The following is a 27734-nucleotide window of genomic DNA, read 5'->3' as shown; positions in this document are numbered from 1 at the left end:
GCCTCATTATGACAGTCTTGCTGTTTATAACTCAGCCAGTGGCCTCGGGTGGAGGCCTATATTTCTATTTGGCTGTATAAATACGTTTTGAAAAACCACTGATTTATATACATGCAATCTGCATGTGTATGCTATATCTGACTGCATTTACAAATATTAATGCCAAGTGACGGTAAGGGCTCAAGGAAACAGGTTCCACTTTTCTTGCCTCTCTGCATAACATCCTCATATCATGTTTCCAGAAATCAGAGTTAGAAACCCTACCAACTTCAATACATATGTCTTTTTTTGTTCTTTGTTAGATCATGTCCCACCCTCAAGGAAAGCAGATTTTTTAGAAAGCATGTAGTTGGGAAATAGCAAAATCAAAGGATCACACAAGAAAACGGCAAAACTAGTGTGATGTCAGAATGAGGTCAGAGATAAGTCAGACAGAGAAAGGCAAATACTGTATGATAGCACTTTAATGTGAAATCTAAAAAAGACAACAAATGAGTGACAATGACAAAAAAGAAACAGACTCAGATACAGAGAGAAAAAAACAAACAAACAAACAACAGTGGTTACCAGAGGGGAAAGGAGAACGGGAAGGGGCAAGATAATGTGAGGGCATTAAGAAGTATCAAGTACTACATACAAAATAAATAAGCCATAAGGATATACAGTATGACATAGGGAATATAGCCAATATTTTACAATAACTGTCAATGGAATGTTGTCTTTAAAAATTGTTAATCACTATGTTGTATGCCTGAATCTTTTATAATATCGCACATCAACTATACATCAATAAAAATAATTTAAAAAATTTAAAGTAGGGGCTAGTTCACGATGGTGAAGTAGGAGCAATCACAGGATGCTTTAGTAGAAGTCAAGGTGCTTCAAGGAAAAGAGGTGGAAGCCACTCTTTGGACAGAAGATACTGAACAAATTGGTGCTACGCTGTAAACACTGTAACTTAAAAATTATAGATAAAACTGAGTTGCAATGGAATAAGGGTGACAAATATACAGTAAGACTCTCAAAAACATCTAATACATATCCAATCAGAAAAAGATTAAAAAAATAATGGTACTCACATGGTGCTTAAGTCAGAAGGGTGGTTATCCAAGGGGCAGGTATTCACTGGGAGGGGGCGTAAGGAAGCTGATCGTTCTAGTAATGTTTTATGTTTGGTCTGGGTGAATTCATGTAAAAATTCATTAAGCTGCATACTTAATATGTCTCCTTTATTATATTTATGATAACTTTTAATACATTTAAAAATAATACTAATACTAATAAGGACCTACTGTGTAACACAGGGAACTTCACTCAATAGTCTGTAATAACCTATATGGGAAAAGAATCTGAAAAAGAATGGTGTGAGTGTGTATAATTCAGTTTGCTGTATACTTGAAGCTAACACACATTGTAAATCAACTATACTCCAATAAAGAGCAATAACAAAAAGATGTGGTGCATGCACACAACGGGATAATACTCAGTCATAACAAAAGAAGGAAATAAGGCCATTTGTATCAAAACGAATGCAACCAGAGATACTCATCCTACGAGAATTAAGTCAGAAAGACAAATATCATTTGATATCACCTACACATGAAATCTAAAGTACAACACAAGTGAACTTATCTATAAAACACAAACAGACTCATGGATACAGAGAATAGATTGTGGTTGCCAAGGGGGAGTGGGGAGGGGAAGCAAGGAGTTGGGAGGTGGGGTTAGCAGATGCAAACTGTTATATATAGAATGGAGAAACAGCAAGGTCCTACTGTATAGCACAGAAGACTATATAAAATACCCTGAGATAAGCCATAATGGAAAAGGGTATAAAAAATGTACATGCATATGTATTCTAAGTTGCTTCAGTCATGTGTGACTCTTTGTGACCCTATGGACTGTAGCCTGCCAGGCTCCTCTGTCCATGAGGATTCTCCAGGCAGGAATACTGGAGTGGGTTGCCATGCCCTCCTCCAGGGGATCTTACCACCCTAGAGGTCTCTTACCTCTCCTGCATTGACAGGCAGATTCTTTACCACTAGCGCCACCTGGGAAGCCCCATAAAAATGTGTGTGTGCACGTGTGTATACATGATTTTATATATATATATATATATATGTCTCTGCTGTATAGCAAAATTTAACATAACATTGTAAACCAACTATACTTCATTAAAAAAAAAATCTCTTCTCCCAAATGGAAGAGTACAGAGAAAAGTAATTCTTCTGTAATGTATAAAAAGGGAAAGTTATATGTGTTGTAAATTGTAAAATAAAAATAATGATAAGAATAACAACACCAAGTGTTTGGGGAAACACATCACATCCTGCTGAATGCATGGAAACTGGAACAATTTTCTGGAGGGCACTTTAGCAATAGATATCAAGCACCTTAATCAGTTTCTTGGACCATGCTTTGCGAATGACTACAGCAACTACCGTGTCTCATTAATTCAAATTAATTGGGTGAGGAGTAAATGGTAGGATATAATATGCTTGTAAAGTACATTTACAGGGAATGAGATATGAGTATAACCCAGGACACTCAAGGAAGTTTCCACAAAGCTCATACGGTCTTCTTTGTCATATTTTTTTAATTAGCAAAGACTATTTTTTTTGGGGGGGTGGTATTTTTGCTTAGGAATTGCAAACTCTGGAGATGGTGTAGGACAGAGAAGCTTGGCACGCTGTGGCCCACGGGGCTGGAAAGAGTCGGACGCGGCTGACTGACTGGACAATCACAACAACGGGAAGCACAAGCTTGATGAGAAGCAGTAGGTTCTCTGAAGTGCTCGATCGTTCTGCAGACTCACGTCTGAATTAGCAAAGCTCATCCTTGCCCATGGAATAAAATCAGTCTTTAGCTGTATTAAATAACCCAGGATTCTAAATGATGAAGACCTCTTTTAAGGTCTTTGGATGCTCTCTCCAGTTTTGGCAGCATGATTCTGAGGTTGGGCATGTTCAAGGGGGGAATGTTCACGGGAAATGTTCGACCAGACAGGAGTGCCAGGTGCCCAGTAGGAGAGGGGCATCTCCAACGCTCGGCTCTTACCGTCTGCAATGAAATGCTCGGGCACGTGCAAAGTCACCTTCACCGTGAGTGGACAGGACATCTGACTGCCACACACCATGGCCAGGACGCAGGAGCTCACGGCAATCAGCGTCAGGGCCGTCTTGTTCACGGGGCTTTTCAGCAAACCTAGCAACACGAAGACACACAAGGATACGTAAGTCCACAAGGTGAGGAAACAGGAGGAGCCCGGGGCTTGGGAATCCTGCTGTTTTCCAAACGGGAAGCGGGAAAAAGAAACCACATTTCCCAGTCTCTGTGCTTGCAATGACATCTCATGGTCCCTTCCTGAGTCTTTTTTTTTTTTTTCAATTGTATATTTTTTTTAAGTTTTAATTGAATCTATTACAATACTTCTTTTTTTTTTTTTTAATGTTCTATTCTTTTGGCCACGAGGCATGTGAGATCTTAGCTCCCTGACAAGGGATTGAACCTGTACCCCCTGCATGGGAAGGCAAAACATTAACCACTGTACCGCCAGCGAAGCCTCCTTTTTGGGTTCTTTAACCCATTGCATAACAGGCTTATTATCCCTTTTGGTATAAATGAAAAGAAACAAATTTCCTCAAAATTGTGGCAATTCTCACGCCTCCCCTCTCAATTAGACTGGTCATTCTTAATATTTGGGACTTCCCTGGTGGCACAGACAGTAAAGCATCTGCCTACAATGCAGGAGACCTGGGTTCAATCCCTGGGCTGGGAAGATCTCCTGGAGAAGGAAATGACAACCCATTCCAGTATTCTTGTCTGGAAAACCCCATAGATGGAGGAGCCTGGTAGGCTACAGTCCATGGGGTCGCAAATATTTAGATGATATTACATTTTCAACTCTCTTTAGAAGCAATTGAGAAGACGCTGTGTTGTTGAATTCACAGGGCCAATGCAAAAGGAGCATGGACTTTGGAGTTTGACCATTATGAGTTCAAACCTGGGCTTCAGTCCTCACTGGCTGTGGTTTCATTTTTAAACCTCAGTTTTCTTGTGTGAATGATGAAGATAATAATAAAAGTTCACAAGTGGTTGTGGTTATCACGTGGCACGCTGTATATACAACGTCTGTCATCTAGAAGGGTTTTACATACTGTTTGAGGCGGATCAGTTCAAATTAATTTTCCAAGCATTTACTGATGACCTACTATGTGAGACACACACAGAGCAGCATAAGAATAGCTCTTGTTTTTCAAGAGTTTACAGGTTGGGGCAAAGGCAGGCTTGTACATTCGTGCTAAGTCGCTTCTGTCATGTCCGACTCTGTGACCCTACGGATTGTAGCCCACCAGGCTCCTCTGTCCATGGGATTCTCCAGGCAAGAATATTGGAGTGGTTTGCCATGCCTTCCTCCAGGGAGGAGGGAATCTTCCCAACACAGGGACTGAACCTGCATCTCTTACGTCTCCTGCATTGGCCGGTGGGTTCTTTACCACTAACACTAGCTGGGAAGCCCAAAGGTAAGCTTATCCACAGCTAATTAGAATCCAAGGCTACTAGCTAAGAGCTATTAGAGAGGACATAGGATAGTGATGGGGCAGTGGTGGGAAGTTGCTTGAGAAAACTAAAGATTCATGGATGCAGTAGAATGAGTAGATAGACTGGATCTGCAAGGCAAAGAGGGCCAGCAAACAAATTCTGTGGACTATGTCCTGAGCCCACACTGGATCTCAATTTAGGCTCTACTATTCACATTTAATTTCAAGGCTTTGATTACCATTTCCAAAGCAATGTTTCCCAAATTTCTATTATCCTCTGTACAGGTCTTATCTGGAGCAAACCTTTATGCCCAAACTTCCCAGACATCTCTCTCCTAATATCCCACAAGTATGACAAAATGACATGTTCAAGACTGGACACATTACCTCCTCCTAAAAGCCCCCTCCTTTTCCTGGTCTCCCCAAAGTATTGAAAGCACCATCACTCAAACTGGCCAGAAACCCAGATGTCATCTTTCAGTCTTCCGTCTTCCTCCTTCACAGCATTTAAAGAGCATGCAGTCCTAGGTATTCCACGCCCTTAGCATTTTCACCTCTTTACTCTGCATCTCTTCTATTGTTTGTTTGCTTGTGAGATGAGGGAGATGTGGGCACATTTTTGCTCCCCACTCCCTGGTGGAAACCCTTGACCTGTTATATAGCATCTGGCCATAGGATGCGGTCCATGCTGACTAGCCTCCACACACGCCTTCTGTTACTCTCTCCTACCCAGCTAGCTCAGGTGCTGGCAGGGTTGAATCACTTCAGTGATGCCACAGTGAGCACTCTTCATCACGTTACTATTAGCACAGAGATTATTTCTAGAAGTTAAGCCCACTTATTTCCTTGTCTCCCATCCCTCACTGAGATTAATTATAAATGTGAATTCCTCTCCCTCTAGAGAGACAGATTTGTCTACATTTGCTGGGTTTCTTAAAAGATCTTATTCAAACACTAGAATCTAGTAACTTGATGAGGGCTCCTTGAGGGCAGGCACTGTCTTCTGCTCATCACTGTGTCCTGATGCTGACTGCAATGTCTGGAATATGGTAAATCGATTAAAAACAGGTTTAGTCACTCAGTCATGTCCAACACTTGTGACCTCACGGACTGTAGCCTGCCAGGCTCCTCTGCCCATGGGATTCTCCAAGGCAAGGATCCTGGAGTGGGTTGCCAGAATTTCCTTCTCCAGGGGATCTTCCCTGCCCAGCGATTGAACCCGGGTCTCCTGCATCACAGGCAGACTCTTATCCAAGAGTGGCTCTTTATAAGCCACCAGGGAAGCCCATATGGCAGCATCTCAGTAAATGCATCATAACTTCCAGAAGTGATGATAACAATATTAGCAACCAGGCCCTGGCAGTGACCTATCAAAAAGCACGGCAACCATATACAATCAACACTGCCAGATGGATGGACCTAATGGATATCCTGGACAGCCCACTTTAGGATTCCTGTATGAATATCTGTTTTTCTTAATAATCAGTGAGCTCCCTGAGGGAAGGGACCCCCACCTTCATCATCTTTATGTCTCTCCTGCCAAGTTCACTACCTAGAACCTAGAAATTACTCCATTTAAAATAAGGGCTTTGACTTTATTGCCAGTCTTAGAATAAGGCATGGGGCTTCCCTGGTAGATCAGTTTGTAAAGAATCTGCTTTCAATGCAGGAGACTCCGGTTCAATTCCTGGGTCTGGAAGATCCCTGGAGAAGGGATAGGCTACCCACTCTAGTATTCTTGGGCTTTCCTTGTGGCTCAGTTGGTAAAGAATCCATCTGCAATGCAGGATACCTGGGTTCGATCCCTCGGTTGGGAAGATCCCCTGGAGGAGGGCATGGCAACCCACCCCAGTATTCTTGCCTGGAGAATCACCATGGACAGAGGAGCCTGGCGGGCTGCAGTTCATGGGGTCATGAAGAGTCAGGCACAGCTGGGCGACTAAGCACAGCTCACAGAACAAGGCATAGCCTGCGTCAGGGACAATCCATTTATCTGTGGCTGCTACAGAGGGTGAATACTAGTTAAATAGAAGAGTGATTAAGGTAAAAAGATGGTTCTGGTTTCTGGAGATGGAAAATACCTAAACTTAAAAAAGGACCACATTAAAAAACACATTTTTTTTTCCCTCTCATCTGGGAGACACAAGAAGCTGTTTCAAACTTTGATGTGATCAACTGCTTCATAACTAGACAGAAGAATCAAGTTAACATCAATGTTTTCTACCAGAAAGGGTATGAACTCGGGCTTGGTGCCTTGTGTAGGTATTTTTCTTAAAAAGTCAACATATTACAAGTAGCCTGGACAGTTAACAAGCCTCTCTCCATCCTGCCCCCAGATATGAGTTAGGAGCAGCACTGGGCTTCCACTCCAGGCTCCATAGAGGCTGTTCTGAGAGAAAGAACATGTGAAGATGAGGCCGACATGAATAAACTCTTGGGGAGGTGAACCAGGTCCAGAGCGTGAGCTATAAAAAGTGCCTAGAGGCACTTGGCACTGGGGAGGTGGACACCCTGGAAGGAAAATGGTGCTCTGGGGTGTTCCAGAGGGCATCTCTCTGACTGGTGTTGCAGCAGTAGGAATGGGTGTGATCACGACATTCTGTTCACTGATTAGCCAGTTACGGATATACCACCCAGGCTCCAAGGGGCTGGTTTCTGGTTGGGGGAAGAGAGCTGAGGAGCAGGAGAGGAATTGCTTGCATTGGCTCCCTGGGCCCATGCTGGGCCCTACATTTAAATCTTCAGAGTAATCCAAGGTCTTTAAGAGTCAATGGGGGACTTCCCTGGTGGTCCGGGGGTTAGGAATCTGACTGCCAATGCAGGGGACACGGGTTCAATCCCTGGCCTGGGAAGATTCCACATGCCGAGGGGCAACCGAGCCCATGTATCACAATGACTGAGGCGGCGCTCTGGGGCCTGCATGCAGCGACAGCTGAGCGCATGTGCCCAGGGCCCGTGCTCTGCGCAGAGGCCGCTGCAATGAGAAGCTCCTGCTTGCTGCAACTAGAGAGAGCCCATGCACAGCAGTGAGGACCCAGCACAGCCAAAACCAAAAATAAGTGTTTTTTTTTTTAAAGAGTCAAGGGGTGAGGTGTAGGAGTAAAGTCATATTAGCTTGTTGGTTGTTAGTTTTCTTATCTGGAGAATAGGAATAAAATGACCTTTCCTTCAAGAGTGTTGTAAGACATGAGACAGCAAATGTCAGATGACCAGCACAGTTTCTGACATAAGATAGACCCTTGGTAAAATGGTCATTTCCAAGCCAGACATTGTCATTTATCTCATAACTGATAGCAGAAACCAGGACTTATTTATCTCTTTGTCCAACCCATTATCAGAACATACTAGGAACTGAATGATTCTGTACGGAAACTGAAGCCACGCAGAGTGGAGCGCGCAGGGCGTGTTTTAAGAAGCAGAAGGGGTGGAAGAGAGAATGCAAACGAACAGCATCCTGGGGTAGCCATTTACTCAGAGAAAGCCTGAAACACCACGGCTGTCTCTGAAGTCCAGGAAGAAGAAAGCACGCACGTCAAGTCTGCACTCGGGCCAGACGCCCGTGGAGCAGCCGCCAGGGCTGGAGGGGTTTCCACGGCAACTGGCCCTGGCAGAAACTACACAGTGGGACTCAGACAGAGGTGACTTTTTAGGAGCTCTTGGCCTAGGGAACTGGCCACCAGCACTTGGCTCCGAGTCGGGACTGTAGACAGCGGCAAGGTAGGAACTCGCTCTCCCATAATACACCCCTCCTCACCCAGTGCAGGCGGCAAAGGCCTGGAGGGGAGAGAACCTCCGGCTGTTAGCTGCTTTCTGTCGTCCAGGAGCTACGCCTAACACTTACACCCACCCATCCACTCATCCATCTTTCCAACAAGTTTTTACGGAATACCAACTCTTCCCTCACACTGTTCTAGTCAAACGGGAAAAACAGTAAAGGAAACAGCCAACGTCCTTGAAGCTAACATTTTAGAGGAGAATTATCGCGTTCAGTCCTTAGTGCAAATTGTTACTGCCATCTCTGCTCCGCACAGGAAGAGGGGGGCAGAGTGGTAAAGGTCAAAGGTCATGCCAACTGCATGCGGCAGAGTCAGGGTTAGAACTGGTTCTTTTTCTTTCCATTTACGTTTTAAAATTAATTTTATTGAGTATAGCTGATTTACAACGTTGTGTTCGTTTCTGCTGCATAGTAAAGTGAATCAATTACACATTACATATACCCACTCTTCTTGAGGTTCTTTCCCTATATAGGTCATTACAGAGTACTTTTTTTTTTAATTGAAGTATAGTTGATTGATTTACAGTATTGTGCCAATCTCCGCTGTATAGCAAAGTGACTCCATTGTACACACATATACATTATTTTTATATTCATTTCCATTATAATTTATCACGGAGTATCGAATATAGTTCCCTGTGCTACACAGAAATGCCATGTTGTCTATCCATTCAAAATGCAATAGTTTGCATCGACCAACACTGACCTTCCAGTCAAACCCTCTCCTGCCCCTTGCCCCCGCCCACCCCCCCGGCTTGGCAACCACAGGTCTGTCCTATGTGTCCGTGAGTCTGTCTCTGTTTTTCAGATGGGGGCATTTGTGCCGTATTTTAGACTGCGCATATAAGCGGTACTGTACGGTATCCATCTCCCTCTGGCCGACTTCTCTCAGCATGGTTATCTCTAATTGTACCCATGTTGCTGCTAGACCCAGCCCTGTCCCCACCCTCTCCTCCATACCCTGTTAGCTCCCACTTCACCGCCCAATCAGGGCCCCCAGGCAGCATCATGCCGTTGTGGAAACAGCATGGTCTGAAGAGCCAGACATGCCTACCCTGGCTTAACCACAAAAACCTCACTGTGTCATTTCCCCTTTTTCTTAACCCTAAGAAGACACAAGGTCTCCATCTGAATTTAAAAAAAAAGAAAAAGAGAGAACAATGGTCTTCTTTCAGAACTGATGTGAAGACAAACTAAGATGATGCTTGTAATTGGCTAAGAAAAAAACAAAAAAACAAAAAAACTCAATAAATGAGAGCTCCAGATCAGAACGTGAGCATCCTTGGAAGGCGAGGGTCACAGTCACCCCTGCTTACATCCCAGTTTGTAGTTCCCTCCTCACCACTTGCCAGAGAGAGAACTGTGCTATGGGAATAGAATTTCCCCAGGGTGTATTGAGACTGGAGAAAGTTAATAATCGAGTTTCCCTTTCATTCTCCCTTCCTCTTACCCCTCAGCTCCTCTCATGACAGCAGAGAATGGCATAAAATGCATTGCTTGAGAAATTCAACCGGAAATAACTCCGCATTGTTGATCCACATGCTGCCTATAATTTGGGGTTTGATTGATTCTCAGTTTGGAAATGTCAGGTTGAGAGAGGAAAATCAAATTTACGTTAAACTTGGAATTGAATCAATCACATTTTACAATGAAGAAAATATATCTAACCCCATCAGGCCACTGTGTGTGGAAAACCTAAGGCTGCTATACTGCCACTGATTCCTTCCACCTGATATCCTGGGGGAACGAGAGGCTGGTCCCGAAGCTGAGAAGTCATTTCTTTCTTTAAGTGGCACATGGAACCACAATGAGGGACAGGGATTCTAGGAACCCAGACATTAGGGTGAAGGAGCCCCAAAAGTAGAAATGCCAACTTAGAACAAAACAAAGAGGTTTGGTTTAAGATTCTGGATATAGATTTAAATCCAAACTCTTCCCTTTTAGTAGCTTCTAACTTTTGGCTGGTGACCTACACGGTCAGAACCTTGGTCCTCTAATCTATAAAATGGCAATGATAATCCCCAACTGGTAGACAAGTTGTGTGGGTTAAATGAGAGACTGTGACTATAACGCTGAACACACATACTTAGGGATCTAAATACACTCTCCGTGTCATTCCATCGATCTCAATTCCTTAAAACCCCACCGCCCAACACTCGGCATCTACATGGATATCAAGAGGTCGTGTGATGCTCCGGCTCAAGCTAGAATTCTGGATTTTACATCTACCTGCTGGTCCCCACGGGCAAGTCACCTTACTTCTCTAAGCCTCAATGTCCTTATCTGGGAATTGATTCATTCAAAAAGAAGTTATTTAATGTGCATCTACTATCTGCCTGCCGATGCAGGAGATGCAAGAGTCACGGGTTCTAACCCTGAGGTTGTGAAGATCCCTTGGCGGAGGGCACGGCAACCCACTCCAGTATTCTTGGAAAATTCCATGGGCAGAGGAGCCTGGCAGGTTACAGTCCACGTGGCCACAAAAGGTCGGACATAACTGAGCAACCGAACACACACATACATGTGTCAGACATCACTTGTTAATCTCTTCTATGATTCCAGTGTCTATAAGCACATATTAGGTGCTCAATAAGGATCTACTGAATGAATGAGTGAGTGAATGAATGCTTAAATGTTGCTCCCCTTTCTACCAAGAGGCATCAGCATTAGAATATTGATATCAGTGTTTTTCTAGTCAAATGTATTCATTTACTTTCTCAAGCAAAGGTCGGTCCCTGTCCAGCCAGAAATCATACAAAAAAAGCCCGTGAGAAGCTGCCAAGCCTCCTGCATATCAGGGTGGCCCCCGCAGATTGACGGGGCGCCCCAGTAACCTCACTGACAACCTCACGGTCTTCCTGGCACACCTGAGCTCCTGGGCCGCTATGCTTCCCTGTGTATTTCTGGAAACGAAAATGGGGACATGTCTGACAAGTGCAAGTGTCACACTGGAGGCTGGAGAAAAGAATACCTGAGCCTGGGGCTTTCTGAGAACTCCGGGGAAGGCGGCCTCCTTTCCTTAGCCCGCCTCGTGTCTGGATTCTGCACACAATACTACAGTGTGGCTTGTCAGCATGGGGCAGCCTTTTCCCTGCCTTGCCCACCAGGGCCCAAGTCTCTCCTCACCCTGCCCCCTTTCTATTTCTGCCGTGAACTAGTTTCTTGTGTTCTCTAGCTCTCTGAACCTGGTGCTCTCAAATCCAAAGTACATCCGTTTGTACTTTCCCTAGTCTCCTATCTTCCCTAGGATTTTCCTTCAGAAGATCTGTGCAAGGGTTCATCCAGCTTTTGCATACTTCCAGAGACAGCAAACTCACCCCCTAGGAGGCAGCAATTCTGTATTCAGATACTTCTTCTAAACAGTCCTAGAACCTCACTCTGTGAGCCCACTTCTGCCGTCCAAGCAAAGAGAACACACCTAAGATGTCCTCCTGCAGGCAGCTATGTAGTTAAAGGTCCCAACGCGGTCGCCCCGAGTCTTCCTCTGCCACACCAGATGTTGCTAGCCTTACTTTATTTCTCTGAAGTCACACTTTGAGTCTCTTTATGACACTTCACATAGATTTGCTTTTTCTACAATGGCTTTACTAGCAACGAATGTCATCATCCTCATTAACCAACATTCAGAAAAAAATCAGCTTTGTGCCAGACAATATAATTAGCCATTTTCGCCTAATATCTCACATTCACAGAAACCTCATGAGAGGTCTACTGTTCCCTGTTCCCCACGTTACAAATGGGAAAACTGACGCCACCGCTTGCTAAAGGCCGCGCAGCTCAAAGGTAGTAGGGCTGAAATTTTTAAAAACCTAACTTGAGAGCCCAAGTTCTCAACCATTACCTTCCACGACTTCTCAACAGCATGGCAGATGTGATGTGAGCAGAGACGAATCCACCCTGTTAGTTCCCTGACAGACCTCAGCTTGCCCTGTGAACCTGTGGGGACTATGGGGGGACTCTTAGTGGCTTCGTTGTCCCACCTGATATTGACCATGGGTCTTCCAGGGGAACCTTGGCATCAGCGGAGGGAAGCTTATCAGAAGGGCAGGTGGTGGGAGGGGCAAGCTAGATGGCTGTTTCTCTTCCTCTCTGAGCCTGAGAAAATAGTTCAGTTGAGCTACGTGGAGCTGACCATTATCCACGAGGTCCCTGGCGAGCCCTTTGGGCTGGCTGAGCCCTGAGGATGAGGAATGGGTCTGTGGTGCAGGCCTGGATCACCCCGTTGGTGAGAAAGGCGCCGACAGCAGACATGGAATGCGGCTCCACACAGCCGGCTCCTTGGATTTCACTGTGGCAGCTGCAGACACCCGTTCCTGAAACCACGAAGACAACTTCAAGGCGGTGACAGGGGAGCAGTGACAGCAATGTAGGTGATGAAGACAGCGCCGCCGGCGCCATGTTCCTTTCAATTCTTGTTGGTTTACAAGTTACCCACAAACATTCCCTTCACGTCTTACAAAAACACAATGCCGGGGGTGTTGCTATTATCTTGAGAATACAAATGAGGAAGCAGAGACTCAAGAGTGAACTCATGTATTCCAGGTGAACTTCTGTATTCCAAAGGTGAATTCATGTATTCCAGGGGAATAATCTGACCCAGAGTCTAGCGCTCTTTCATAACTATTGACCCAGGTCTCACTGATGAGATGGGAAGGTCGGATTAGAACATCCGGAACCACTGATCACACAGTGTATCTAAATGCCCCACAGAGTTGGTGCAATATTGCCCACAAAACAAAATGTATCTGAAAAGAAAAAACAAATTGATTTTCAAAAAATTCTGGGACATGCTACATTCTACAGTCACCTCTTAAAGTGGTAGGGTATATATATCTGGCATTAAAATGTTTAAAAAGGTCTACATTAAATTCTCTTCAAGAGAATTTAACCCAATGTTTCCCCAAAGTGTTGGTATACTGCAGAATCAATGTTGTGTGGAACAAAGTAGGGAAACTAATGAGCTAGTTTAATAGCTAATACAAAGGTCACTGTTAGGAGTATCAGCAGTTCCCAATAATTAACTGTTGCTCCTATGCCTGTTAGTTCAGTTCAGTCACTCAGTCATGTCTGACTCTTTGTGACCCCATGAACCGCAGCACGCCAGGCCTCCCTGTCCATCACCAACTCCCGGAGTTTACCCAAACTCATGTCCATTGAGTTGGTGATGCCATCCAGCCATCTCATCTTCTGTCGTCCCCTTCTCCTCCTGCCCTCAGTCCCATCGAGCATCAGGGTCTTTTCCAATGAGTCAACTCTTCCCATCAGGTGACCAAAGTATTGGAGCTTCAGCTTCGACATCAGTCCTTCCAATGAACACCCAGGACTGATCTCCTTTAGGATGGACTGGTTGGATATCCTTGCAGTCCAGGGGACTCTCAAGAGTCTTCTCCAACACCACAGTTCAAAAGCATAAATTCTTTGGTGCTCAGCTTTCTTTATAGATCAACTCTCACATCCATACATGACTACTAGAAAAACCATAGCCTTGACCAGATGGACCTTTGTTGGCAAAGTAATGTCTCTGCTTTTTAATACGCTGTCTAGGTTGGTCATAACTTTCCTTCCAAGGAGTAAGTGTCTTTTAATTTCATGGCTGCAATTACCATCTGCAGTGATTTTGGAGCCCAAAAAAATAAAGTCAGCCACTGTTTCCACTGCTTCCCCATCTATTTGCCATGAAGTGATGGGACCAGATGCCATGATCTTAGTTTTCTGAATGTTGAGCTTTAAGCCAACTTTTTCACTCTCCTCTTCCACTTTCATCAAGAGGCTCTTTAGTTCTTCTTCACTTTCTGCCATAAGGGTGGTGTCATCTGCATATCTGAGGTTATTGATAGTTCTCCAGGAAATCTTGATTCCAGCTTGTGCTTCATCCAGCCCAACATTTCCCATGATGTACTCTGCTTATAAGTTAAATAAGCAGGGTGACAATATACAGCCTTGATGTACTCCTTTTCCTATTTGGAACCAGTCTCTTCTTCCATGTCCAGTTCTAAGTGTTGCTTTCTGACCTGCATACAGGTTTCTCAAGAGGCAGGTCAGGTGGTCTGGTATTCCCATTTCTTTCAGAATTTTCCATAGTTTATTGTGATCCACACAGCCAAAGGCTTTGGCATAGTCAATAAAGCAGAAATAGATGTTTTCCTGGAACTCTCTTGCTTTTTCGATGATCTAGCAGATGTTGGCAATTTGGTCTCTGGTTCCTCTGCCTTTTCTAAATCCAGCTTGAACATCTGGAAGTTCACGGTTCACATACTGCTAAAGCCTGGCTTGGAGAATTTTGAGCATTACTTTACTAGCGTGTGAGATGAGTGCAATTGTGTGCTAGTTTGAGCATTCTTTGCTTGGCACTGGGTTAAAATTTTTACTTACATTTGCCTACTTAAACTTTTCAACAGGCTTGCAAAGCAGAAATTACTATCTCTATCTGAAAAAGGAAAAGATAAGACTTAACCACTGGGAAATGATGGAGGAAGTTTTACAGTCAGTCTCATTGACTACAAGATCTCATAGTCTTCTGGCTCCCAAGTGTTAGCAGAAAATGTAGTTTTATACTAACATGAAAACATACTTGTACCCCCATGCTCACAGCAGCATTATTTGCAAAGGAGACATGAAAACTACCTAATTGTTCAGCCACAGATAAAGAAGTTGCAAGATACACACACACACACACACACACAGAAGAATTTTATTTAGCCTTAAAAAAACAAGGAAATCCTGCCATTTGACAACATGGAGGGTCTCTGAGGACATAATGCTAAGTGAAATAAGTCAGATGGAGAAAACTAAATACCATATGATCTCATTTATCTATGGAAACTAGGGGGAAAAAAAAACACCACAGAAAAAGAGATCAGATTTTTAGTCACCATGAATAGTGGGTGGAATTGGAAGGCTGGGGAACGAAAGATACAAACTTCTGGTTGTGAGGTAAACAAGTACTAGGGACGTTTGTACAACATGAGGACATGCAGTTAACCCTGATGGATAGTATCGAGAAACGTATGAAGAGGGTAAATCCTAAAAGAGCTTGTCACAAGGAAAACACCCGTTTTCCTTCTCTTTTTGTTGTTTCTTTTTATTGTATCTATTTGAGATGATGGATGCTAAGTAAACTTATTACAGTAATCATTTTGCAAAATAGGTAAGTCAAACCGTTTTGCTGCACACTTTAAATTTACACCATAATGTACGCCAATTATATGTCAATAAAGCCAGAAAAATGTTTTTTAAGGAAAATGGACTTCAAGAGTCACAGCAAAATACATTCAAGGAAGGAAAAGAGGCAGGTACAAGAGGCCATTGTAGAAGGTTAAATACTATTCATCTGGAATTTTACAGGCTGATGGAATGCATTAGGGAAAGGAAAAAGATGCGGTACTCCGTAGGTGAAATTGCACTGTGTGAATGAGAAATCGTGGAGATGATTCAAAAGAACTAAAGTCCTAGAAACACTCAAGAAATAAATGGGAAAGAAAGAGGGAGAAAAGGTCACATTTGAGTCTTAGATTCACAGGTGATCATCAGCGGGTACTGACTTACAAAAGAAAAAAAAATATTCAGATACTGGTGCTTGATCCCGGAGGTCACCCTCTTAGACTATAGGCTGTTTAGCTGCATCTCCACCCTCAGCCCATACCACCCATGCAAAAGGGAATGGCAAGAACAACGGAGACCATGCAGTGGGTGCAAAGGGACTGAGCAAAAAGCAGCCACACGTTTCCATGGCTACCAAGGAACATCAGGGCCAACCATTTCCCTTTTTCATAAAAGACACATTTCTTGCTGCTTTTCCTTGGAGCTTGCCAAAAAAGCCACTCTTCCATTCTCATAGAAGACACCACTGGACTTTGGTTGAAGGTTTGTGGAAGCAGGAGGAGATAAATGCTGTTTTTTATGCATTTCATATTTACTAGGTCTGCTCTGGTGGTTTTACCACCAGAAATTATTTTATTTCACATGTCTACTGTCATCTCCAGGCAATGGGGATGTTATTTGACACTGGAGGAAATGGAAACTCAGAGAGTTTAATCAATTTGCCAAAAGGCTCAGAACTTGCAAGGGGGCAGGGATGGAATAGGAACCAAGACCTATTGACCTCCAAACTCAATATCTCCTCCACTGCGCCACATTTCTTCTAAAGGAAGAAATTCTTCTCAAATCTCTGGAGGGAGGAGGGAGGTGTCTCCCTCCTCACCTCTTTCTCCTGATTCTCAGATTGTACCTGAGAAATAGTGGAGAATAAGGCTCAGCCTGATTTTCTATACACTTTTTGCCACAGGTATATTTGCCTGTCCCTTCCCTCGACTTGGGCTGCATGCATTGCCCACAACGATCTGTTGTCCTGCCTACTTTTCTTAACACGTCAAAGGGAGATCAACTTCTCAAGACCAGAGAACTCCCATCTCCTGGAAGTCTGCCCTAACCATTGCAACTCACAGGAAACACAAACTCCTCTTAATTCTTAAATCATATGCATTATCTGTTCTAGATTTGACTCACAGAAGCTCAGGATCACAGGGAACTCAAATGGCTTTGACCCTAACATATAACACAGTGTGAGTAACATCTACAGGCAGTTTCCTACAATGGTTCTCGTCGTGGCCATCCACCTTGAGTTTGAACATCACCTGGAAGCTCGTTAACTCAAAAGAAAACCCACTTAATTGCTGCTACTGATGATAATCTTTTGAAGCACTCCCTATGTATAATATGTTGCGAAAGTATTTGAGGTATTACTTGATTCAATCAATCATAAAGTTTTGTTAGCTCTTCATTTTAAAAATAAGGGAAATGTGTTTAGCCCAAGGCTAGAAAGCCACTGAGCCTCAAAGCCAGAATCCAAATCTGGTTCTAGATCCTGAAGCTCTTAATAGTGCACCATGCAGCCTTCCCTTACTGTTAACCTTCAGAGTAAGGGCCATGTCACAGCAAAATGAAAATCTACTCATAGAAAACTATAATTTGCAAAGACGCATGCATCCCTATGTTCACAGAAGTACTATTTACATTATCCAAGACACGGAAACAACCTAGACAGATGAAAAGATAAAGGAGATGCAGTGTATATATACACAATGGAATATGAGCCATAAAAGAATGAAATAAGGTAGCAACATGGATGGGCCTGGAGAAGTGAAGGGGGTAAAGCAAGTCAGGCAGAGAAAGACAAATGCCAGATGATACCACTTATATGCAGAATCTAAAACACGGCACAAATGAACTTATTCACAAAACAGAAACAGACTCAAAGACACAGAGAAGAGACTCGTGGTTTCCAAGGGGGAGGGAGGTGGTAGAGGAATGGTCTGGGAGTATGGGGTTAACAGATGAAAACGATCACAGATAAGAATGAATAAACAACCAGGCCCTACTGTTTAGCAGAGGGGAGTATATTCAATACCCTGTGATAAGCCATAATGCAAAAGAATATGAAAAACAATACGTACACACACACACACACACACATACATAAGCTGTATCACCTTGTTGTACACCAGAAACCAACACAACTTTGAAAATCAACTATGTGCGTGTGCATGCTGAGTCACTTCAGCCATGTCAGACTCTTTGTGATCCCATGCACTATAGCCCGCCAGGCTCCTCTGTCCATGGATTCTCCAGGCAGGAATACTGGAGTGGGTTGCATGCCCTCCTCCAGGGGATCTTCTCGACCCAGGGATCGAACCCTGATCCCTGGCAGGCATGTTCTTTACCACTAGCACTGCCTGAGAAGCCCACAATCAACTATACTTCAACGAAATAAATTAAAAAAATCTACTCCTAGAGTGATAACCAGCTGAACCCGTCCCTTTGCTCGCCAGTTCCACAAATCAGTCTCCACCTCTCCTCTCCAAGGCAACCCTTTGGTTCTGAAGTTGGAAAATAGGTTCCCCATCCTTTTGTTCCAAACACATATTCTGTCATTGACTTTCACATGTAGAAGATAACCATGGAACCAAGAAGCAGGGCTGAGGAACAGCTTCGGATGCGTCCGTCTAATCCAGCATGCTAAAGGTTACTAGGAAGACAACAGCGTTGCCCAAGGTCACATTGCCCACCAAGATCCCACCTGTGCCAGCGCCCATGACGATGTTCCTCAGTTCACCGCCTGGGACAGTTGCTGACTTTTCCTGCCTTAACCCATATTTCAGACGCTGGTGCTTTGTCCCTGTATCATCTTTACAGATGATATATCTTATAGGATTCTGCTCCTGGGGCACTGGTCAGACCTGCTCACACGACTGTATGTTAGGTGGGTTCAACTAAGGGAAGCTGGTCAGTGTCAACACACAGTCAACATGAACCACATCCAAATACTCCCCCAAAACAACCTCAACAAACCGGTGCAAAGTGTAAAGTACAGTAGATTAAAGAGTGGGGACTTTGGAGGTAGAGAACCTTGCTTTCATTTTTTTTTTTCTTGTTGACCTTCAGGAAGTCTCATTGTCCTAATCCATAAAATATGAATGACATCTACTCCACAGGGTCAGTAAAAGATGAAATAGGAAAATACACATTTCACAGTAGATGCTCAGTGCACAGTAGTGATTTTCATCATCATCACCATCATCATCATTGCATGTAAGGCCAACAAATACAGAAACGGACCCTTGAACCCAGATAACTGTGTACATTCAGGATGGGTCACAAGTGGGAGAAAGATCATGTGGCTGGAAGACTAATGACTTTCCTCGAGAGGAAGGCTCACACACACACAGAGGCGTAACACCTACTATGCGCTAAGCCTCTGCTGCACTCTCTGCATCCATTAGTCAGCTTTATAGCAACCCTTGAATCCCTACCTTATGAAACTGGGAAGTGGAGCTTGGGGAGCAGAAAAGGTTTGCTCAAGGTCACAGGCCTACGAAGCTGCTGAGCTGGTAACATAACTCTGGTCTCTGTGATTCTCTGAGCAGGGCACAGACAGGTGGCCCGTGGTCTGACGAGAGTGACCAGTGCTGGCCTGGAGATTAGGTCAGGAGAGGACAGCAGGTGAAAGAGCTGAGATATTTAGCCTTAAAGCAAGGAAAACTCAGGCAGAGGAGCCTCTTGCTGAGGATATCATGGAAGGCACACAAATTTAAGAAAAGGGAAAGGAAAGAGATATTCCTCATGAACAACCACTGTGAAACAAGGCTCAGTACTTGGCTTGCACTGTTTCGCTGAGTCCTAAAAACAACCCTCTAAATTAAGCACCATGATATCCACTTTATAAATGAGGAAAATGATGCTCAAAGGGATCAGAGCTGCCAAAGCAGAAGAAACAGTCAGAGGCAGAGCTGGGACTCAACCAAGGTCTACCTGACCCCAGAAGCATCACTATTCTTTATACCAGGGCTTGTTTGCCATAGGCTCTCCTACAAATCTAAGAAACTAGAAGAAGCTTTGGCCTGAAGCAGCAGATTCTCAAACCAAGGGTCTTGCTCCCCACTCCAGACCTCAGTCTTACAGAGGAAGGAACTGGGGTTCCATGCGGGACAGAGGATCCTGCCCTTTCCTGGATGGAGGAGTTGGGCTGCTAGGCACTTGGGAACTTGACTGGAATAAACACACTTGCCTGCAACTCTTTACATAGCGGGGCATTTTCCTCCTTGGTTTTCCAACCCATCACCTCCTCTTTAGACCACTAACATTTCAGCAAAAGCACGTTGCACTGTGTTTAAGCAGCCATCTGGAGATAAACAGCTTTGCCTTAAGACCTTTGAGGAGACAATATAAAAGAGGATAAAAGAAGAAAAAAGGAGGGAGGGGGAAAAATGTTTCTGTGAAGCGTTTCTGCCCAGAAACATTTCCATACAGAGGCCTCACAGTATTTTAGGCTGACGTCCTGGACCCAAACCTTTCAAACCTGCTGGGTGAAATAGGCCACCTCCAACAGAACCAAAGAGGTCTCAGCCCAGGGACCAGGCTGGACCTTGTCTTTAGGGACAAGGACGGGCCTGCAGAGAGCTCTGTTCTAATACGGCTCTTCCACCTTTCACTGAGCCACCTTCAGAAAACCTCTCCCCTCTCTGGACTCTGTCTCCCTGCCTATAACAGCAGATATCCACATTCAAGGGCTATTTATTGAGAGTCCACTCTCCACTGAGCTCTGTGAGCAGGGGATCCAGAGCTCAGCATCATTAGGGGTCTCAGTACCCACTGGGCCAGCAGGCCCCTGAATGGAGAAACTAATGCAAGAGGATCACCATGGTGGTAGAAGAGGTCAGTGCAGGTTTGGAGAACCATTCCTGAGAGTTGAGGCTTGCAACATGGAAGTCAGCCAAGTAGAAAAACAGGGCATGTGGGCCAGGAGAATGGGAACAGCAAGGGTGAACAAGGCAAGGTACATAAACTGGAGTAGCAGGAGCTACAGGCACGTGTAAACTGCAGGCAGAAGAAGCCAGACAGGCAGGGAGGCTCCTACCTAGGAAGTTATGGTTCATGGCCTCGGACAGTGAGCTTTATCCAAGATAATGTTGCCAGTCCTTCCAGGCCAGCCCCTCTGGCCCTGAGGAAACCTGAACCATCTCCTCATTCATTCACTTTGTCCACCAAGATGGGCCAGGTACCTGCTAAGTGCCAGACATTGTGCTGGGGGGGGCTGCATAATCTCCAGCGACTTCATAACCTCAAGGGGTGGGGTCCAAAGACATCGTGACAAAGGATGAGATTTGCAACTGTCCCTCTGGAGTGGAGGACATGGAGTTGCGGACATGGAGTGGCCCTGGCTTAAAGGCACAAACCTTATTCTGCAAAGACTCTGTAATACACCAGAGGATGTTTACCAAAGAGGAGGCTGAGGAGCATCCTGGATAGAATTTGAGAACCTGAAGCTTGGTGATAAATCATTCCTGAAGTCTAGAGCTGCCTGAAATGAAAGAAGGATCTGACTTTGGAGAAAAGCAGTAGTCATGTATGGATGTGAGAGCTGGACTATAAAGAAAGCTGACTGCCAAAGAATTGATGCTTTTGAACTGTGGCATTGGAGAAGACTCTTGAGAGTCCCTTGGACTGCAAGAAGATCCAACCAGTCCATCCTAAAGGAGATCAGTCCTGGATGTTCATCGGAAGGACTGATGCTAAAGCTGAAACTCCAATACTTTGGCCACTGATGCAAAGAGCTGACTCATTGGAAAAGACCCTGATGCTGGGAAAGATTGAAGGTGGGAGGAGAAGTGGACAACAGAGGATGAGATGGTTGGATGGCATCACCGACTCAATGGGCATGAGTTTGAGTAAGCTCTGGGAGTTGGTGATTGACAGGGAGGCCTGGTGTGCTGCAGTCCATGGGGTTGCAAAGAGTCGGACACAACTGAGCAACTGAACTGAACTGAAAGAGGGCAGGAGAAGAGTAAAGAGGGCTTCCCTTGTGGCTCAGCTGGTAAAGAATCCGCCTGCAATGTGGGAGACCTGGGTTTGATCTCTGTGTTGGGAAGATCCCCTGGAGAAGGGAACAGCTCCTCACTCCAGTATTCTGGCCTGGAGAATTCCATGGACTGTATTATATAGTTCATGGAGTCTCAAGGAGTCGGACACGACTGAGTGACTTTCACTTCACTCACAAAGAGGGCAAGGGGACCAAGGTAGGCAGCTTCTAAAAGAGCTCCCAATGGTCTCTGCCTCTTGGTATTTGAACCCAGGAGTAATCCCCTCCCATTACAGTCTCACATTCATTAAATGGACTGTAGCAAAATTGTGGAATGTCACTTCCAAGAGTTGGGTAGGTACCAATGATTGTGACTTTCTTTTTACTTACACTCTGGCTCTTCTCACTTTCTTGCTCCGGTGAAACCATATGCTTTGTCATGAGCTGCCCCATAGAGAGGCCCACGAGACAGGGAAAGGAGGGTGGCCCCTGCTACCAGCTTACAAGAAGTCAGGAAGCAAGGCCTTCCCCAGCGGAGCCTGGAGAGGAGACCAGAGCCCTGGTTTTTGATGACTTCACTGCAATCTCATGAGAAACCCTGAGCTGGAGGGCCAGTCACATGGTGCCCAGATCCCTGGCCCAGAGAATAAATGTTGGTTGAGATAGTAAGTGAGCGGATACCCATTGGCTGTTTTAACCTGCTAATGTTGCAATAATTTGGTACACAGGAACAAATACCTGATCCTGGGCTAACTTGAATGAATGACCGACAGAGGCTGAAAAGTCTTCATGGGTAGCAGGAAACTTGGAGTCCCTGAGATTGAGAAGAGACCTCCACTCACCGCAGAAAGATTCCCTGAGTATTCGGTGAGCGCTCAGCCCCCAGCAAGTCGCGGGACTCTCACCTGGCAGGCGGCACAGCCCCAGCCTGCGGGGACACAGTCAGGAAGGTGGGAAGCTGGGGAGAAGATTGATTGCACTGTGCCTGGGTGACTGTCTGCCCGAACTTCTCACAACCCGGGGAGAGCTGAGAGGAAGCAGCTGCTGAAGTGTGCTGGACAAAGTCAGGGCAGGCTTCACCGGGGAGGACCTCCTTTTTTATCTCGGCCTCTCTCTCTCTCATTCCCACCCCTCCCCACGCCCGTCTCATCTCTTTCTCTCTCCATAAGATCCTGTGTTCACACAATGTTCCCAGAAGTGAAGTTGGCGACATGGAAGACTTGAGAGCTTGATAATCAGACATATTAAGCTTGAAACCCAACTCAATAATTTCTCAACACGGCAAACTTGGGAAATCAATGGGGGGAAAAAAAGGAGTTTAAGATCGTAGCCCTGAAACTTCCCTGGTGGTTCAGCGGTTAAGACTCTGGACTCCCACTTCAGGGGGCGCAGGTTTGATCTGTGGTCAGGAAACTAAGATCCTGCATGCTGCAAGGTGCAGTGAAAAAAAGAAAAAGATTAGATCCATAGCCCTTAACATCCCACAGAGCTGGGATCAACCAGCACTGCCCATTAGCTGAAGCTGCTGGTTCAATACGGTCTTCATTGTCCCAGTTTATAAAATAGGAATAAAATGCCTACTTCACAAGTTACTTGAGCAAAAGCAAATTTTCAGCCCAGTGACTGATAATCAGAAAGGCTTGATAATTGTTAGCCAGTAACTCCGAGAAAGTTACTTAATCTCTTTACGGCTCTTTGTGCATGTAAGTAAGGTTCACATACCTTGTTTGGCATACACTGAGTGTTCTTAGCTGCTTGCCCTATTATCAGCAGAGTCCATAGACTCAACAATTTGTCATGGTTCCTCCTAGACTAAGGGCTGATCAGCAATGATGCATTCAAGTCACACATCCTTGTGTATTTATTAAAAAGTTCCCTACCCTACCCCAGGGGCACTTAGTTCCTTGGGCTGGATGGAAGGACACAGGTTACTTCTGCAGCAGGAGCTGTGCAGAGGCATCACTCTGGTAGAGATGCAGGGACGCAGTAGCAGCGGTTCCCTAAGTAACTGTAATTCAGGTGATACACACACCTGCAACGTCCAGCACGTGCCACTGAATTTATGGGACCGCAATAATGGTAACAACATTAGCGCATATTTATTTATAAAACGCCCGTAGCTGAGTATCCTAAAGAGCTAAAATAGAAGCCCTACTCAATTTCATAGAAACCTATGTATATAGGCAAGGATGTGAATATATGTGTAAGTGTATCAGAATTGAGATCAGGAGGTAGGTATGCTTAGAGCAGAAGTAACAACAGCCCTGGGAATCATAACTATGAATTTCTTCTTCCACTTCAATCGTCAACCAGGGCCAGCATTAGCAATGCTGCTTTCTTCTTGGTTTTCCAGTAGTCAGCAGCTCCAAGAATGGAGAATACCACTGCACAAGTCAGCAGAGGTCACATTCCCAGATTTGCCAGTTTCTGGCTACATGACTTTGGGATGCTCACTTCTGTCTTTGTACTATCTGCTTCCTCAAATAATAAAATGGGCATAACAATGTCTTGGTTGGTCCTACTTCAATTCCAATGTGGGGGATAGACTTTCCCCCGCTTCTTTCCTTCTCTCCCTTCCTGGATATTTCCAACTACAAAAGACAGGATACATCCAAAGTCCATTGTTTTTACAGACTAATCCTCCAATTGGCTATTTGCAAGGTTTTCTAGGAAAATCCTATAACTAGGAGAAATGAGTGTAAACCTGCCATCTCCTCCCACGAAATTCCACCTTCTTCACGGACATGGACATTGTCTTATACTCTCCACCACTGGACCTGGTACTGAGTAGTTGCTAAACTAATATGTGGTTAATGAACAAATGAATAAATGAGTGAACGGAAGAGTTTCTAACCAATGACTTGGAGAGAAGGAGCCGCTTTCGTGGGAACTTTCCAAGTAGGGAAAACAAAATCTAAGCATTATCTCCTTGGTGAAGAGAAGAAGGTGACCATGAGCTTCAGCTGATGTATCACTTTGTCTTCTAGTAAAATAATAACAGCTGCCGTGGCTAGGCACAGTCCTAGACTAAGGGGTTTACATGGAGTTATTTCATTTAATCCTTCTAACATTCTGTGATGGAGTTACTATTTCTATACCATCTCACAGAGGAAAAAACCTGAATCCCTATGAATGCAACTGCCTTCCTAAGATCACAGAGCTAATAAAACTTAAACTGATGATGGCTGATCCCAAAGTGAAGCTCTCAAAACTCTGTCACACTGCCTCCCAGGTGGCAGCCTTCTCACTCATGAGAGGAGACCTCCCATGCGGACATAGCAGCCTCTCCAGCCCTATGGGACAGAGGGAGCCAACACAGAAACAGACGTGGCCTCTGCTCCCGTGAATTCTGCTGAGGGTTGGTACTCATAGATGGAGACATATCATGTGCACGCCGATTCACGCTAGAGTGGAGAGGAACAGAGTGGGATGAGGAATCTCTTTGAGAAAGGGGCAGTTAAGTCCAGTCCTGATAAGGGTAGGGAGGAAGGGTGTTCTGAGCAGCACAATGGAGGTTCCAGGGTGGAATGCAGTGGAAATAGTGATGAGGACATGGGATGAGGATGGACAGGTGGGCAGGGACATGCAAGGCTCTGAAGGCCAAGTTAAGGAGTCTGCTCTTAACCAGGAGGAGCAGGAGAACCACTAACAGGTGCTGAGAAGGAAAGGATGTGATGAAGTTACAGGCTGTGCGGCTCAGTCTGGCTGCTAGGGGACAGAGGCGTCGTGACCAGAGCGGGGTGAGGAGTAAGAAGTTGTAAGTAATGACTTGATTGTGGGGGCAACACTGGGGATGAAGAAAAGTCATCAAATGCAAAGAACAGCTGAAGTCAGAGCTCCTGGTCTGTGATGGATCAGAAAGGGGAAGGGATGAATAGGGTTTTGACGACTATACCCAAACTCTACTTCCAGGAAGAATTTCTTCAACAGGTCATTTCATTGCCACAGAGAAGTACAGATACTCTGTACAACACACAGAACTTCCTAGTAAGAGGATGCTATGTTCTTCTTGATTCAGGGATAAAGGCAGTATTTCCTCCCCTCCTGTCCAGTTTTGACTATTCCTGCATCATTCAACTGTTTGTTCATTCTTTAAGCAACACATATATACCTAGTTTCTATATTTTCTATATGGGCCAAACTGTGAGATACAGAGAAAAAATGAGATAGTAATCCCTAGGAGGTATATCAGGGCTTACCCGGTGGATCTACGGTAAAAAATCTGCCTGCAGTGCAGTAGATGCAGAAGCGGGTTCCATCTGTGGGTCAAGACAATCCCCTGGGGGCGGAAATAGAAACCTACTCCAGTACTCCTGCCTGGAAAATTCCATGGACTGAGGAGCCTGGCGGGGTAGAGTCCATGGGGTCGCAAAGAGTCAGACACGACTGAGCGACTGAGCATGCACACGTGCAGAGACGCTGGAGGTACATCTCGGCTGGTCACGGGATTGGAGCAGTAGAGACCTGGAACCGGCTCCAGCTGAATCAAGAGAGCTAACTTAAATATTCAGGGATGCCGCTTGGCAGTTGTCAAATCTATGACTTGAAACTGGACATGGGAGAAGAATATCCACCGCAGTGAAAGTCACTCAGTTGTGTCCCACTCTTTGCGACCCCATGGACGTTCACAGTATTCTCTAAGCCAGAATACTGGAGTGGGTAGCCTTTCCCTTCTCCAGGGGATCTTCCCAACCCAGGGATCGAACCCGAGTCTCCCGCATTGCAAACGAATTCTTTACCAGCTGAGCCACAAAGGAAGCCCAATGTACACCACAGGTATTCAGTTCAGTTCAGTTGCTCAGTCGTGTCTGACTCTTTGCGACCCCATGGACTGCAGCACGCCAGGCTTCCCTGTCCATAACTGACTCTTGGAGCCTAGTCAAACTCATGTCCACCGTGTTGGTGATGCTATCCAACTATCTCATCCTTTCTCATCTCCTTCTCCTCCCACCTTCAGTCTTTCCCAGCATCAGGGTCTTTTCCAATGAGTTGGTTCTTCACATCAGGTGGCCAAAGTACTGGAGTTTCAGCTTCAGCATCAGTCCTTCCAATGAACACCCAGGACTGATCTCCTTTACGATCGACCAGTTTGATCTCCTTGCAGTTCAAGGACTCTCAAGAGTCTTCTCCAACACCACAGTTCAAAAGCATCAGTTCTTTGGCACTCAGCTTTCTTTATAGGCCAACTCTCACACCCATACATGACTACTGGAAAAACCATAACCTTGACTAGAAGATGAACCTTTGTCGGTAAAGTAATGTCTCTGTTTTTGAATATGTTGTCTAGGTTGGTTGGAGCTTTTCTTCCAAGGAGCAAGTGTCTTTTAATTTCATGGCTGCAGTCACCACATGCAGTGCTTTTGGAGCCCATAAAAATAAAATCTCTCACTCTTTCCATTATTTCCTCATCTATTTGCCATGAAGTGATGAGACTGGATGCCATGATCTTAGTTTTCTGAATGTTGAGCTTTAAGCCAACTTTTTCACTCTCCTCTTTCACTTTCATCAAGAGGCTCTTTAGTTCTTCTTTGCTTTCGGCTATAAGGGTGGTATCATCTGCATATCTGAGGTTATTGATATTTCTCCCGGCAATCTTGATTCCAGCTGTGTTTCATCCAACCCAGCATTTCGCATGAGGTACTCTGCATATAAGTTAAATAAGCAGGGTGACAATATATAGCCTTGACATACTCCTTTCCCGATTTGTAACCAGTATGCTGTTCCATGTCTAGTTCTAACAGTTGCAAATGCTATAAACATAGCATATATAATATATATATATATAATTATAAATTATATATATAGATAGCTTATACAGATATAGGCAAATGCTATAAATGAAGCTATTTAGATTTTTTTTTTCTTCTTTGGAAAGCCAGCTTGCCAGCATACCAGTGGGTTACAGCAGGTTGCCTCAATGGGGCTGACAGTCTTGAAGGTTCTTCCTCCAAGTTCAGAGAAGTCAGAAATATGTGCAGAAGTCTAGGTCACAGTTACAGAGTACAGTGAACTCTAAGTATTTGCAGGCCAGACCACAGATGCTAGAATTGACACCTTGTATCCT

General features: G+C 44.8%; 1 protein-coding gene across 4 annotated transcripts in view; it reads right to left on the bottom strand.

Annotated features, from left to right (window-relative positions):
• Positions 1 to 27734, bottom strand: part of ASTN2 (astrotactin 2) — a 993079-nt gene that overhangs the window by 592325 nt on the left and 373020 nt on the right. For all 4 annotated transcript variants that reach the window (XM_043927598.1, XM_043927599.1, XM_043927600.1 and 1 more), the window contains one exon: positions 3058 to 3204. In XM_043927598.1, the coding sequence (XP_043783533.1) occupies positions 3058 to 3204 (147 nt within the window). The remainder of the gene's footprint in view (positions 1 to 3057; positions 3205 to 27734) is intronic.

Source organism: Cervus elaphus, chromosome 16, assembly GCF_910594005.1.
Source record: "Cervus elaphus chromosome 16, mCerEla1.1, whole genome shotgun sequence".
Lineage (NCBI taxonomy): Eukaryota > Metazoa > Chordata > Mammalia > Artiodactyla > Cervidae > Cervus > Cervus elaphus.
This window is presented reverse-complemented; position numbering and strand designations above follow the sequence as displayed.